This window comes from Balaenoptera physalus (assembly GCF_965194825.1).
Source record: "Balaenoptera physalus genome assembly, chromosome: 10".
In the NCBI taxonomy this organism is placed as follows: domain Eukaryota; kingdom Metazoa; phylum Chordata; class Mammalia; order Artiodactyla; family Balaenopteridae; genus Balaenoptera; species Balaenoptera physalus.
The window spans coordinates 70469483-70486343 of record NC_138889.1 but is presented as its reverse complement, the minus strand read 5'-3'; the positions used below and the strand labels follow the sequence as shown (position 1 = coordinate 70486343).

Below are 16861 nucleotides of genomic sequence, written 5' to 3'. Positions count from 1 at the left end.
ATTGGGTTGACCAAAAGGTTTGTTCGGTTTTTTCCGTAAGATGGCTCTAGTAGCACTTAGTTGTCTTTAACTTCATTCGAAACAATTTTGTCAGACTGTATGTGACAGCTGTCATATCAGCGTGCATTTTAAAAAAAGACATCAAAATTGGTGAATTTTTGTGTAGCCATTTTAATATTGAAGATGGAAGAAAAAAAAGCAACATTTTCAGCTTTTTATTTCAAGAAAGGTAAAAATGCAACTGAAACGCAAAAAAAGATTTGTGCATTGTATGGAAAAGGTGCTGTGACTGATCAAACGTATCAAAAGAGGTTTGCGAAGTTTCGTGCTGGAGATTTCTCGCTAGACAATGCTCCACGGTCAGGTAGACCAGTTGAAGTTGACAGTGATCAAATCGAGACATTAATTGAGAACAGTCAACATTATACCACTTGGAAGATAGCCAACATACTCAAAATATCCAAGTCAAACGTTGAAAATCACTTGCACCAGCTTGGTTACGTTCATCGCTTTGATGTTTGGGTTCCACATAAGTTAACCAAAAAAAACCTTCTTGACCATATTTCCGCATGCAATTCTCTACTTAAACATAATGAAAATGTCCTGTTTTAAAAACAAATTGTGAACGGCGATGAAAAGTGGATACTGTACAATAATGTGGAATGGAAGAGATCGTGGGGCAAGCGAAACGAACCACCACCAACCACACCAAAGGCCGGTCTTCATCCAAAGAAGGTGATGTTGTGTATATGGTGGAGTTGGAAGGGAGTCCTCTATTATGAGCTCCTTCCAGAAAACCAAACAATTAATTCCAACAAGTACTGCTCCCAGTTAGACCCACTGAAAGCAGCTCTCGAGGAAAAGCATCCGGAATTCGTCAACAGAAAACGCATAATCTTCCATCAGGATAACGGAAGACTGCATATTTCTTTGATGCGCAGGCGAAAACTGTCACAGCGTGGCTGGGACGTTCTGATTCAACTGCCATATTCACCAGACATTGTACCTTCAGATTTCCATTTATTTCGGTCTTTACAAATACTCTTAATAGAAAAAATTTCAATTTCCTGGAAGACTGTAAAAGGCACCTGGAACAGTTCTTTGCTCAAAAAAAAAAAAAGTTTTCAGAAGATGGAATTATGAAGTTGCCTGAAAAACGGCAGAAGGTAGTGGAACAAAAAGGTGAATATGTTGTTCAATAAAGTTCTTGGTGAAAATGAAAAATGTGTCTTTTATTTTTACTTAAAAACCGAAGGCATCTTTTGGCCCACCCAATATTTACAACAAAGGGAATTTGATGCGGGAGATTGGTGGTGAGGGTACTGAAAAGCTGAACTCCAAGATGAGCAGGAATAGAAAGTCACTCTAGCTTTTAGGATAAAAGAGCGAAGGGGTAAGGTGATGGTCCTAGATCCCTAGATCAGATCACTAGGAGAAGCTGGAACCCTTGGGGGTCCCTCGAGTAGGAGCTGGAGCCATGAAGGAAATATAGCCTCTGCTGCTGGAGGCGCCCCCTGGAACGGAAAGGGGGGGCAATGTGCCAGCTTCTCCCTTCTACCAGGACCTTGCATTGGCCATGCTCTGCTGACAGGCACCTGGCAGAGGTTCCTGGAGAAGACAACCAACAAGGTTGCATTTCAGAGGAGGTAAAAGGCAAGGAGTGGATCTGAGTGCAGACAGGCCTGGGGCAGAGACGCCCTTGATGGTTACAACCTCAGATGAGTGCCTGTTGCCTACTGGATACAATGTAAATTCTGTCCCATGAAATGAAAGGTCTTTCCCAAGCCAGACACTCATAAACCACATTTCCTGCTACTGCCTTGTCCTTGTTCTGTCACTTACTTCCTAATTCTAGGCTCTCAGTCTTGCTTCCTCTTCCTGGAACATCCATTGCCCACACCATCCCCTTCTCTCTTCTCATTTCTCCTCGACCTGCATCCTTCTCTTCACCCCCAAGCTTCTTTTTCTTCCCCTTCTTTCCTATTTCATTCCTTTCCTTTCCCATCCCTATCATCCCCCTCTCCATCTTTCTTTCCTGCCTATTAATGAGCAGATTGAAGTCCAGGTCTTTATGTGTATTAGTTGTTATTGTTTTCTAGTAACTATTCCTTAAAAATCAATTATTAAAACATATTGTAATCACTGACCCCCCCCCCACCCTCACCTCCACACCTGGGAAGCCCCAAACCTAGATGTAACTGATTAAAACCAGTCCAAACTTTCTTTACCAAGCCACTAGATGTCATTTTGATTTCACACCAGAGTTGGGAAGCCCTTGCAAGAGCTCAAAACCTGCAAAGAAAGAAGCATCTTCATACTTCACTTGCCCCGAAAATATCACAGCCAGACTTCTGCTTACAGTAGTAATTGAATAAGATTTTACTAGATGGGGACTTCCATGGTGGTCCAGTGGTTAAGACTCCACACTTCCAATGCAGGGGCCGCCGGTTCAATCCCTGGTCGGGGAACTAAGATCCCATAGGGCGTGGAGCCTGACCAAAAGAAAAAAAAGATTTTACTGGATGGACGTATACAAAATGGAAGCATTGAAAGTACTGGGGAGTAAAAAGAAGCAGGTGGATTTGGGTGGGAAGTCCATGTATGGAGAGAGAAGTGATAGGAAGTGAGCTCCCTATTTCTGCTGTTTTGTGCCCGAGGGGCCAGGCACAGGGAGTGTTGTGCAAGCCAGTGGTGGTGCTGGGGGAAAAGCAGCCATCTTTTTGGCCCATGAGAAAAGAAGATCGAGTACAGGACAACTACAGCTGCCGAAAGGAGGGGACGGATTCCTGGAAGGGAAGGGCCAGAGAGGGGGTCCCCAAATTCTATCTGTTCATATCTCTGGCTGGCTCCTGGACCACACAAACACTAAACAGACACAAAGCATCTCAGCTAGAGGCAAGAGTCTGAAAGAGTCTTAACCCACTGATCTGATGTGCCATTTCTGTCATATTTTATATAACCTTGGGTCTTTTCCTGATCTCCCTATTCTATTCCATCGGTTAGTTTGTCTAATTGTGCATTATTACCACACAGACTTATTTACTAGGGCTTTATAATAAATATTGATATCTTGGTAGGATTAGTCCCCTATATCAGCCACAGAAATCACACATATTCCTGAACAGGGAAAATGTAGTATAAAGAATTGTTAACTAGTAGAAAGTGGTTTACTAAAAGGGGTAAAAGAAGACTCAAAGGAGTACAGGAGTAGCAAGTGCAAAAAGGCATCAACTACCTCTAGGCTAAAAAAAAAGAGTGTGAAAAAGGGTGAAAATGGGATACTACTCAGCCATAAAAAAGAATGAAATAATGTCAATTGCAGCAACATGGATGGACCTAGAGATTATCATACTAAGTGAAGTAAGTCAGAAAGAGAAAGACAAATATCATAAGACATCATTTACATGTGGAATCCAAAATATGACACAAATGAACCTATCTATGAAACAGAAACAGACTCACATAGATGTAAACTATTATATATAGAATGGATAAACAACGAGGTCCTACTGTATAGCACAGGGAACTATATTCAATATCCTGTGATAAACCATAATGGAAAAGAATATGAAAGAATGTGTGTGTGTGTGTATGTGTGTATATATATATATATCTATATCTATATCTATATATATATATAAACTGAATCACTCTGCTATACAGCAGAAATTGACACAACATTGTAAATCAACTATACTTCAATAAAATAAATTTAAAAAAGAAAAAGAGTAGACAATGAAGGAACTAGGGACTTAGGAGAATTCCATGCCCTTCCAACCAAAGGTTGAGAACATGCAGCCTGCCAGTAGCAAAGAAACTTGACAGGGGCATGGGCCAGAGTTGGTCTGTAGAAATTGTCCACCATGGCCATAGGCCGTAGCTGGGATGAAGATAGTCTGTAGAAACTGCCTACTTGGTGGAGAGACAGTTGCCAGAAGGCACAGTTGGAGCTGCTCCACAAGGTCTGCTGGGCTTCTGTGCAGAGTAATAATAACGGAGGACTGATCCCCAGAAGGGAAATGCCTTCCTGTCGCCATTGCCTTGCAGATATCCCAAATATCAAAAGGAATGCTTTCATTGTTAGCTTATTGATTTATTTTGCAGATACCCGTTATCGGTTCAGAGTGTTTTCTCCTAGTTCTAATTTAAGAAGTTTAAAAAAAATCATGAATGGACATTGTGTGTTTTCAGATGCATCTATCTTCCTCTATTCAGATGATCTATGATTTTTCTCCTTTCATCTATTAATGTGAATCACATGGGTTGATTTTCTAATGTAAACCAACCTTGCATTCCTGGGATGGACCCCGTTGTGTCATCACGCATTATGCTTTATAGACATTGCTATCCTCAAATTAATATTTTAATTTTATGCTCATGAGTGAGATAAACCTATAATTTTCCTTTTTCGTACTGTCCTTGTTGGTATGCTAGCCATATAGTAAGTTGGGGAGTATATTTAGAAACAAACTTTATGTACCTTCTCAGATACCCTTGACTGCCTCCTCTTTCCCTGCCTTGACTTGTAACTCATACATGTTGGAAGTTCCCTCCACTTTCAGACTTTAATGAGACGCAGCATTACAAGACATGGGATCTGCATTCCTGAACAGCTGTTATGAGGTGGATAATGCAACCTGGTGGGACAATCATCCCTGTGGCAAGAACATTGACCAATGAGAACTGAGAGATGGGAGGTTACCTGATAGCTAGATTACTCCCTTTTCTTTCTCCCATTGGTTACTCCACAACATTGTTTCTTCCTGGAAACCTTACCAGAAAAGTCCACACGCCAAAAGTTTCACATGCTGAGTGACCTGATAGGTCTCTTTCAACTCACTGTGAAGTGGCAGTCAAGACAGCAATGCGTCACATCATATTTCATAGGATTCCCCTTGTTTTACTTCCATTTTTCTCTCATTTTTTCCCTGAGTTTACGTTTCCCAAATGAAGTACAGTATGTGTTAGCATCTTAGTCCTTGCCTCAGGCTCTGCTTTCTAGGAGACCTAAGCTAAGGTCAGAATTATACCCTTTGTTCTATGCACTGCAGTTATTTTCTGTAAGATTGCAGGACCTTATTCCTTTAAAGTTTGATAGACCTCACTAGTAAACCATGTAGGCCTGAGTTTTTGTGTGGAAATATTGGGAACTACTGTTTCATTATCTTTAACGGTTGTTAAGACTACTCTATTCAGGTTTCCTACTTCTTTGGGAAGCAACTTTCATAAGTTACAGTTTCTAAGAATTTATCCTTTGTATCTATACTTACAAATTCATTGGCATAAAGCTTATAACAGTATATTTTAATTATCTATTATACTTTTATTAATATCTGTAGGATCTGTAGTGATAACTGTATTTTCATTCCTGTTACCTTTTGTTTATTTAGTTGGTTGGTTTGTTTCTCTCTCCCTCTTTTATCAGTCTTGTTAGGGTTTATAGAATTTATTTGTATTTCTGAAAAACCAATTTTTGACTTTGTTGATCTTCTCTATTGTGTTCATTTTCTATTTCTAATTCCCAAATATATGGGAGCTTTTCCAAAGATCCTTTTAAAATTGATTCTACCTTAATTGCTTTGAGGTCAGAGAATATTGTGCAGTTTTGCAGCAATCCTTTGGAATATATTGACACTTGCTTAATGTGCAAGTGTACGGTTTTCATACCATTCCATGTGACTGAAAAAATATGAATGACAATTTTGGGACACAGAGTACACAATTAGTACTTCGATTTTTCTACATATTTCCTGGAATTTGTCTGCTTGTTCCATCAACTACTGAAAGCATTGTATGGTTTTGTATTTTTGTATTTTTCCTTGCAGTTCTCTCACTTAAGAGTGTTAAGGTAGTTTTATTAAGAGCATACCAATTTACAATTATTTCATCTTCGTGGCGAATTTAACCTTTCATCACGTGAAGTGACATCTTTATTAAGACTCCCAAATAAACTGTTCACCCTCAAGTCTTTTTTCAGGGTCTGCTTCTGGGGGAACCTGAACTAAGACAGTTGGTCCACTGGAATGTTGTAGCAGCACAATAACTAAGACTGTCACCTGTCGTAAACTGGCACTGGGTCCACAAAGAAAGGGATGCACTACCTTATGCAATCTCTAGCATGCTAGAGAGATTGGGGTGGTGTTAATTATGATTGGTTGGTGGTATTAATAGGTTAGTTGTTGCTAAGTGCAATTGGTGCACAGAAGGACGAAAATGTCAGGCTCAACTCAGGGCATGGTGTAAAAGATCTCCCTGGCAGCATTTAAAGAAATCCTTAGCTCATGCAGTTGAAGGGCAGACTGTGCTAAAAATCAAGCCAGAAATCACAAACAAAGCTGAATTTAGAGCTCTCACAAGTCTCCTGTCAGGCCCTAATAGATAAGGAGTGGGATACTGAAACATGGAGTGGGAACATCTGGGTGGAAACACTGAGAGCTCTGAACCTCAGATTTCTCTAAAACTTCTAGGCTAGCTGTCCACCCCTCTGCCTGGAGACCATGTTAAGGCCCCATTTCAAACAGATGCCCCACAAGATGAAGTGCTTGCCTCCCGCAATCTGCCCCACCTCATCTCATTGCTGCTAGTAATTGCTTCTAGCAGCCTGAGGGTTTGCGAGTTACAACCACCTAGATAAATTTGACATATGAGGCATTAAACAGAACAAAAGTGTCTTCAAAGGCAATTAAAAACACTCTGAGGCTTCACCAGCTAACACAACACTGTGCTTTTTGAATCGGACTTGTTCAGGTGCTTACCAATGACTTAACAACAGGAGCTAATTTGGCTTTCAGTATGTGGTAGCTATGATTAAGGGTTCTCTGTCAGTAGTTAAGGCAGGAAGAAATGATCAGGGTTCCCAGTGAAGTTTCTTGTTCCCCAATATTACAAGAAGCCTTATTCACCCTCCCCTGTGTGCCTTCAATCCCTTTCCTCAGTGATGTTAGGTCACCTAGCACGTCACTCTCTTTGCTGAACTCAAGTTGACTGGAACTGCAGGCACTAGTAAAGGATGTTTTTGATGCGTTAAACACCTTGTTTTAGAGGAGGTGGAGGGCTAAAGTGCCACACAGCCAGCAGCAGAGCCAGGACTGCAAGGGAGGAGGCTTTTCCACCTCTAAATTCTTACTACTTATTAGCTTTTATGATCGTAACAAGGACTTAACTTCTCTGGGCTTCAATTTCCTTATTGGAAAATCGGAAATGATTCCTTTACTCAAGAGGATGTGGGTTAAAGGAAATCGTGACTGTGAAGGTACCTGGCATATTAACAGGGCCTCAGCAAAATGCCCCCCAGTTCCCCTCCCTCTGCCCCGAGCAGCTCACTAGACAACGGCCTTCCTCTTGAATTGTAGCTCGCTAAAAATATGCCTCTTCAAAGGAACTGGAAGCTAATTTTTTCTCTGTTCCCCCTCCCACAGTGCCTCTTGGGATTTGAGGCAGGCTGTACCTCAGATTTCAAAGAAATGGGGAGAAGCAAGACCTTCTAAGGTCTAGTTCAAACGGAAGGATCCCAGGGTACATTGGGTCCTGCTGTCAGAAGCCTAAGGTCATTGTTGCTTAAGAAAGCCCCTCGGTCCCCAGATTTCTCCTCCCCAGCCTTGAGCTGTTTCCACGGACTCTCAGTGAGCCAAAATGCAGAGGCCAAGAGTCAAGGCATCAGAGCCAGGGTGACCTATTGAAGACTCTACCACTCACCAGTCACAACTCTGGACGACCTGCCCTTTCTGAGCATCGGTTGGGGGGTAATAATATTACTGTCATCAGGACTGTTGTTGAGAATCACACGTCGTACCAGCACACTGGCCCAGTGCCCAGCAGGCAGTAAACTTAGTGACTCCAAGGCTTTGTTGTGCATGTGTGTGCTGCACACTCCTGAGGACAGGGCGGGGTTACAGCATGCACCGTGCAGGCACCAACTTCTACCCCTGGTTCCTGGCATGCACCCAGCAAGGCGGGTTAACAATTTTAATGACACACTAAAGAGAGACAGGCAGACAGGCAGGCAGACTAACTGACCTGTGGATGTTTTTAAGAAACCCTGCTAAAGGGAACTATACTCAATATTTTGTAATAACCTATAAGGGAAAAGAATATGAAAAAATAGATATATATGTATGTATAACTGAATCACCTTGCTGTACACCTGAAACTAACACAACATTGTAAATCAACTATACTTCTATTTAAAAAAAAAACAAAGGAAGAAAGAAAGAAAGAAAGAAACCCTGCTAGACATTAACATGTCATGTTCAGATGACTCAGCTTGGCGGACACCATCAAAAGGATCATGGCTTCAACCTCCTTTACTCTGTCCTTCATATATTCACCCACAACACATAAAGCACCTTTCATTTTCAACAACATACACTTTTGCAGATAAAAAAGGTGACCCACACTTTCATTTTCTTTATTTTTCATTGATACCGTATGAATACAAAGTTTCTAGAAAGCTACAAAATGTCTACCACTTTATCAAGAAGGCATCAAAATGTGTCACTTTGCAAAGACATGAAAACACCTGCAGGAACTGACACAAAAATAGCATTTTTAGAGTGATGAAATAATTGCACTTAACTGTCATGGATATTACAGTTATCACACATATGTACCGCGAAAGCTAGAATACATTTTTTTTTTTTACAAAGCACTTTATAAAAAAATTCTCTGCACACAAACCCTATAATTTTCATATAACTATCATACTAAAGATAAATTCACTTTAAAGCCAACACTTAGAACATTTTTAAACAAAAAGGTACCAGTACCTAAACACAGACGTTAACAAATACAAGAATACTGTACTGCCAAGAGGTTTAACCACCAAATGCCTTTTCAAAGTTTCTGCAAACAGGTTATGAAAACGTATGTGAGAATTTGCTCCCATCCCCCCATCTCTCCAATCTACCCAAGAGGAACCTTCTGCCTAAAGGCAGGCTCCCCAGCCCACTCCCAGCAGCAGTACAATATCAAAGGAACCACTGACCAGATGAAACGCTTACGTCACAAGCCCATTTCATAGACGTGACACAAAGACACAGACTGTGAGAATCCCATTAAGTCATTTAGAATGTGAACAAACACACGTGGCAAAAACCGATTTACATAAAATTTAAGCATATTAAAGAATTAAAGGCTATTCAGGTTTCTTTTTTAAATGTTACAAAACTTTTTTTTGTCATTTTTTTAGGCACATAGTTTTTGTTTTTACTGTTTTTTTTTTTCCTTATCTGCAGTCATGAGCCTATTGAAAAAGGCCTACAGAAGTGACTCTTTCAAGGAGGTAACAGGGAGATGGTTTTTTTTTTTTAAAGAAGTGCAGTTAATATCTAATTTACACAGTGAGACTAATCACGGAAAATGACTGATGCAAAAAAGAAAAGAGAAGGAAGGAAGGAAGGAAGGAGGGAGGGACCGAGGGAAGGAGAGGGGGAGAGGGAGGGAGAAAACCAGAGACTGGTTTCTAATTGATTTACACCTAGATTCTGTCAGCCTCTCTCAGAAAAAGCGGAAGGGGAAACAATTTCATAATGGAAGGCAGACAAAAGAGAGCCAACATGATAGGGGTGGAATCTCCTGGAATCTGACCCCATTTCACGACGAACGAGAGGGAACATAAACGCTATTTCAAATGCTAAAATGATGGAGTGGGGCATATAACAGACTCAATGCAAATTCACAGAGAATAAAACAAGTTTACGGCTTAGGAAGTAGAACAATAAAGACAAATATTTCATCTTACTTAATGGTGCATGACTTCAGTGAAACTATCCTTTGCAATGCAATTTTAAACACAAAACCTTCATTCTTAACGATATGAGTAATGAGTTAATGAGAGAAAACTATTGCCAAAGAAAGCACAGTAACAGTTGAAAAGGGAAGCAGGAAAACAAACATTTGATTAATTTCTTCCAAGTTGTGGTATAGTCCTGACATGACAGGGAGGGGCTGAATTCAAGCAGCTAACTATAACTTGTGTTGAGCAATTTTCCTTTTCATTTAATTTTTTTGTTTTCTTGTAGAAATTTCTATGAATACTCACAACTTGGTGTGGATAGAAATCACTCCTGAAATTTCAGACAGCCCAAAGAGGGTATTCTTAAAGACACCAGGTAGAGACAGACGGACCATACGCATTCAGAGGCTAACTTTCAAAGATGTCTAATGTCACTTGTAAAGTCTATATTGGTAAAGAAAAGTCTTTTTTGTCCTGGCTTTTGTTTGGCTCGTGTTTTTGCCTTCTCATCCTTTTCACTCCTCTTCCTCCCCTCTATCAAATTTCCCAATTTACACAAGGTTTTGATAAAAGCCAACACAGACTCTAAAGAGTTGCCCTTTGGAGGGCTGGAACATTCTTCGAGAATTCCGAATTGTGAGTGGTGCTCTTTGGAAGTTTCTCATAGCACATTCAGACAACACTCAGAGTCAACATTTTCGCCCTAAGAAGAACACTTCAATTGTAATGACCCTAACCCATTTTTTGTTCTGCACTGTCATCTCAGTTTGAGGCTTCCAACTTTCAAAACGGTATCACTGCGTAAACCAGAAGTGCGCGCTGTCATCTGAGTGGAAAGGCAGGCCTCCACAGACTGGACATGAGCATAAGGAGAAGGACAAGTCTGTCCACCGGCCGAGAGTCTGCGGTTTGTGTGCAAGTTCCCTCAGGCGGACGCAGGGCTGGGTGACGGGCGGAGATGGCGCACGGGGTCACGGCGCACAAACACACCAGTTCCTGGGGGCCCTCCTGCCGCCGTGCGCCCCGGGGGCATGGGTGGGAGGGGCTCCCCCACGGCAGACAGACAGCGCAGCAGGCAGGGTCAGTGTCGTGCTCTTGCGAATGGAGGCCTGTGGCTGGTTACTATCCCAGTAAACCAAAGGCATTACGGTGATCTCAGAATATTTTTGGTCTCTCTACAAATTATCGTGATTATGGCAGCACTTTTCTAAGCTGGAATCTCAAACCAAAGGCACTTTCATGCTAGAGTGCAGAAGATTCACAAATAGCTAAGTATTTGGTCATGAATTTAAAAGGCAACATTAAAAGTATACAATTTGCTTTTCATAGTAAACTACGAAGTTGCAAAACCTTCCATTTTGGTATAGACATTTGACAGTGTGGTCAATGAACTGACTTCTGTTCATTTCAGATTTCAGACCAAGAAGTCAGTTTCCTATAGAACTGGAGAAAAATGGGCTTACAAAACAAAAATGAAAACAATGCTTGCTTGCTCTATTTTAAATACCGTGCCGATCAGTAAAGGGACATCGAGAACTGGTGTGAGAAAAGGCTGGCGGCACGACTAAGTATCACTAAGGCACTGCTTACTGAACGCTTTGGCAGCTCTGAATTGAAAACTTCCTACAAAAGTTAACAGTAGTAAGAGAAATACTTCCAGCTTACAAAAGGGCTCACAGTTCCGAGGCAGCCTTCTGCACTGCAAACCCTACACGCAACATCGCAAAGATTTAAGGCTTTTCAGAAATGACATGTGCAGGGTTTTGCCACAGAAACATCAACAGAAAGAAAGAAGCAATGCAGACGTATCCTCTTAATGTCACAGGTGTGAACACCAACACAAAATTGGTTCTACCCTTTGTTAGGACAGGTGTAGTGTACCAGAGCATAGACAAAATCATACAAGTTATCGGTACCTGGTTTGAAAAGTTGACTGTCATCTTGTGTGATTTAAATAACTTACGTTTGTACAAAAACAAACTGCAAAAGCCACTAGAGTACTGAGACCTAAAGAAGACTTGGGTTTGTAACACCAAGTTCTGGGGACGGGGGCTGTTTTTTGGCCGGTCCGAGCGTGGGACTTTGCTGCTGGGATGCTTTGTGCGGAGAAATTTGACTCAGAGCCTGTGGCAGGTGAACTGTCCTCAGGGTAAGGAAAAGGCTCATCAGCTTTCCTATCTGCTCGCGGGGGCCTCCCAGACAAGACGCTCCAGGGAGAGAAGCACCACCACCAGGAGATGCAGCTGCTCTGGCAGAGGAAGGGGGTCCTAACCTCCCTCTCTCTTCCGCCCTGAGCACCAGAGAGGAACGACCCCCGCCAAGAGGCCAGGGATTAAGTGGCAGGAGTCCCAGAGCCTTACCCTTAATCTGTCACTGACCAGCTGGGTGACTCTGGGCAAGTCATCTCCCCTCTGGGCCTCAACTTTCTCATCTACAAAATGGAGGTCACAGGCATACCTCGTTTTATTGTGCTTCACAGATAGCGCAGTTTTTAAAAATTGAAGGTTTGTGGCCACCCTGCGTCAAACGAGTCTACCAGCGTCATTTTTCCAATAACATTTGCTCACTTCACGTCTCTGTGTCACATTTTGGTAATTCTCGCAATAATTAATAATTGAATCATAATTCAACTTTTTTATTATTTTCATATTTTTTATGGTGACCTTCAAGTTTCTATTGTAATTGTTCTGGCATGTTTTAGCAATATTTTTAAATTAAGGTACGTGCACTGATTTTTTTTGACATAATACTACTGCACACTTAATAGACTACAATATAGCGTAAACATAACTTTTATATGCACTGCGTGACTCGCTTTACTGTGATATTTGCTTTCTTGTGGTGCTCTGGAACTGAGCCCACACTAGCTCTGAGGTATGCCTGAAGACTGTGCTTTCCTAAAGCTCAATAAAGAAAAATTCGATCAGCCCTCTTCCAAAATGAATCCCTCTCTCCACCATCCTTAAAGATGAAATGCTCCAGAGGTTTCTGTAAATTCTACAAAAAAGCAATGAGTGCAAGGCTAAAAGTAGAAGACCAGAGGAAATTTATTGAAATGATTAAAGGTTTGATAATGAGAACTATAACCTTATGAGAAATAATAAAAATGGGTGGGATTTTTTTTAACCTGATAAAATAAGCAATGAAGAGCAAATTAAAAATGCTCTTTAAATAGGTGTGAGTTGATTATAGGGATGATGGTGGCCAGCTGTCCCCAACTTTCCCAGGGAGGAAGGAAAGAATACTTGTAGCAGAGACATTCTGTTGTGAAATAGAAGTTCTGAAACAGGAAGAAACATGGACACAATATCATTTGAGTAATATTCCTACCTGTCTCTTGATGGCCTGAAACAAAGCTCCCAGGAGAGAAGCTTTCTCAGGGTAAAATGGAAGGAGAAAGAAAATCCCAAATATGGCATTTGTGACCTGTCAGATGCAGGGCAGTGGTTCTCAACCAGGGGCAATTCTGTGCCCCAGGGCGCATTTGGCAATGTCTGGAGACGTTCTGGGTTGTGACAACTGGGGAAAGGTGTATCTAGTGGGCAGAGGCTAGGGACGCTGCTAAACCTCCTACGATGCACAGGACAGCCCTGCACCCCAGAGAATTATCTGGTCCAAATGTCAACAGTGTCGAGAAAGGGTTGAGAAACCCTGGTCTAGGGTAGCTTGGACGTTCTGGGATTCTAGGATATGTTTTGAAAAAGCCCCAACTTTATTTAGGTCTCTTGCTAAGATGAAAATGAATACCAAGAGACCAAAGCCCAGTTCTTCAGCTTCTCCCTATTTAGGCTGTGGAAAGTGGCCTCTTGTGAAAGCACAAGATGTCCCTGAATCGATCCTGGTAGTGGAGGGTCAACCAGGAGATACAGCACCCAGAAAAGCGCAGTGAGGACAGAGCTTTGGAAAGGCTTCTTTATGGTACAGAAAGCTTTACGAAGGGAGGAGACGCTGCCATAAAGGGTGAAAGACCAAAAACAGACTTGGATTCGATGTTGTAACACAAATCTAATCCCAGGGTCTAATTTGGGAGTGACAGAGAAAGGGCTAAGAGGTTGGACCAGTGGTTAAGACAGGGAGAATATCTGCCCTGGAGAAATCTTTAGAAGAACAAGACAAGAAGTAAACTTCTTTTAAGAGCAGAAAGCAATCCTCAAGTTCATCCATGTAAACCCCCAAACTCAACTACAAAGGCATTCGGAGGAAGAGGACAAGCATCAGAGGGCCCAGCCTAACTCTGTGAGTTCAGCAGACCAGCGTACACCCTTCTCTGCAGCCAAAAGAACTACCCTCTAGCTGGTGTTCTTGGGTCTCGATCTATTTGCGCTTTGAAAAAAGTAAATCCTCAGAGCCCTCCTGGCAGCACCGAAGAGCCCCATTCCTGGGAGAAAACGTGAACCAAATACCTCTTGCCCTGAAGTTCTGGGATGGCGTGGCTTTTAGCCACATAAGATCATTTGCGCCCCTTGGTCCTGAGAGACTGGGGGTAACACCTTGAGTAGAGACACAGGAGATGGGAGCAAAAGAAGCATCCCTAAGAAGGGTGACCGAGAGAAGTCATAAATATGATGACCAAGGAAGAAGCTTAATGCTTGGGCCGAAGACCAGATAGAAGGGTGGGCCACTAGGGCAATTCTTCAAAGGTCCACTTGGAATCAGGGAACAAACTGTAGTCTCTTTATGGAGGGAAGATACACACCATGCTACTGGCTTATGTAAGGGATGTGCGTTCCAAAAGGGGAAAGTTCTGCGCTTTCTCCTTTGGTCTTCCCAGTGACCAGGGTCATGGGTTTGGGAGAGGTCAGGCTTGGTTCTTCTGTTTGCCCTGAGCCAGCCACACCCTCATGACCACCAGATACTAACCAATATATAAGCAGGGTCAGAGCAGGTGGTGGAACAGGGAAGGGGGTGGGTAGGTTATTTGAATGTGACAGAACAAAGTTTTTATTTTCTGGCTTGATGTAAAAGTCTTGACATGTTTCACAACTTACAAAACATTTTATGTTCTAATAGTGTTAACCTATTCCTGACAATTATAAAAAATGTCACTTTCCTCCAGGAAGTTGGGGAGTATGCCCTGTCCCCTTCGCAATGAAGCACTTATGGAAATAACCCAAGACATGTGGCCACATCAAACCAACTGTGCCTGGACAATGCTTTGGAATATTTGGGTTGGAAAGTTGAATTCCTCCTAGGAAGAAAACCTCCCAAATGTGCCTATTTGGAAAGGGCAGAGATAGATAGCTGAGCCTCTTCAACCTCAGTCAAATAAGTATTGTGACTTATTGAGAGATGTCAAGGAAATGGGTGTCCTTAGCGAATACACCTAGATCTACGGATACAGATTGAGAAATACACACATATCAGCACCTAGAAAACTGAGTGACACTGAATAGATGTTCAATAAATATGTGTTGAATAACTATATATGTATATGTGTATATATGTACACACAAACACACACGTACACATATAGTTACAGCAGGTTAATATGCATATTGGATCACCAGAAATAATTTACCCACAGGCTGGTGAGCACGCTTGTGATTTTCTGGGGAGCAGAGATCCTAAAACTGATGAGCCTTTTATGAGTTTGGTTGATGAAATTTCTCCCAGCCACAGGGTTTCTATAATTTGCAGCTCACAGTGCAGTATTCATGCCAATTTTAAATTTTTGTTATTAAATTTCAGTGGTTCAAATATTTACTCATCTTAATAAAAAATTTGGTTGTCCATATAAAATATAACTGCACACACAAGACTATAAACATTGTAAGTTTAGATTTTCAGTATTTATCTACTTATTGCAAAAAGAGCCATCTTTTCTTTTTCATTAAATAATCATCACATTAGTACAATACAATTTTATATTTTTTAAATATACTATATATGTTAAGGATAAGGGGTGAAGTTTTCTTCCTCTGTAATAGCTGTTTCAAGAGTTTAATGGATTAGGAGATTAGTTTTAACCTTGAGGAAAAAAGTACAAATTTGTCTCATTAGGATATTTCTACCAAGCATTTCTTAAGGCTATATTTTAACATTTGGTTTCAAAAAGAAGGAAAAGTTTCATTTAAAAAATAATTTAGTGAATTACATTCTTTCATAACTTCCACCCTAATTTGTTACAAAGATAAGTCTAAAGATTCTTAGTTTTGTGTACTAATTTACATTTATATTTAAAGATTAATTTTACTTGTATCTTAAAACAAGAATTTTATGTTGGAAAAAAAAAAACACTAAATACATTTGTATAAAGGCTGTAAATGTCCAATGGTAAATGCTCTGTCTTAATTTTTTTTTCTACCACAACGAGAAACAGGTCTCTGCAGACAGAGACTTGGGTTCTTAAGGTTCACCTTTCTGAGGAATTGTGGGCTGTGGATCTGAATAACACACAGAAACAACTCGATTTCTCTTTTTACAACTGTACCAGAACTTCACAGCTACAATGAGTATGAACACATGAAAAAATGACTTCACTCAAACAGGATTTAGAAAAGTTGGGGTGACCTCAGGGCCAGGGAAGCACCCCTGCGTGGTGAGGTTTACAGTCAGTCGTTCAATCATGGAGAGAGTGTGTGTGTGTGTGCACATATGTGTGTGTGTATATACAGATATCTATATATATAAATAACCACGGTTAGTCCTTTACAAGCCTGTAAATATGATGCTGTGCTCCATGTTCACTATTTGAAACTTCAAATACACAGGCCATGCACAGGAGAGTTTCTTGTGTATCCCTGTTTGTTACCACCTGTTTTTAAAAAAAAAAAAAAGTATAAATGGAAAAGAATATGAAAAAGAATGTACAATATATATAGCTATAACTGAATCACTTTGCTGTACAGCAGAAATTAACACATTGTAAATCAACTCTATGTCAATAAAATATTTTTTAAAGTATATATATACATATATATCTATATCAAACACCACATGAATGAAAACATATTCCATCTGTGTCACGATGACTACGATTTACTTGGAGAGGAATATGGAGTCCAATGTTCAAAAAGTGGATTGTTAAGAGATCTGCCCAGCCTCCCTCCGCCCCCTCCAGCACAAACTCAGGATATCACAGGTCCGACTTAAATCCTATTTAAGCTTAGTTACCATATGTAAGAAAGA

General features: G+C 40.9%; 1 protein-coding gene and 1 long non-coding RNA gene across 16 annotated transcripts in view; one reads left to right on the top strand and one right to left on the bottom strand.

Moving 5' to 3' along the window:
- LOC309667525 overlaps nt 1–16861 on the top strand; it is a 616044-nt gene that overhangs the window by 116547 nt on the left and 482636 nt on the right. The gene's annotated exons all lie outside the window — the stretch shown is intronic.
- Nucleotides 8387–16861, bottom strand: part of TEAD1 (TEA domain transcription factor 1) — a 265515-nt gene continuing 257040 nt past the window's right edge. For all 15 annotated transcript variants that reach the window (XM_082476019.1, XM_082476021.1, XM_082476018.1 and 12 more), the window contains one exon: nt 8387–16487. In XM_082476019.1, coding sequence (XP_082332145.1) covers nt 16374–16487 — 114 coding nt within the window. In that variant the 3' untranslated portion in view covers nt 8387–16373. The remainder of the gene's footprint in view (nt 16488–16861) is intronic.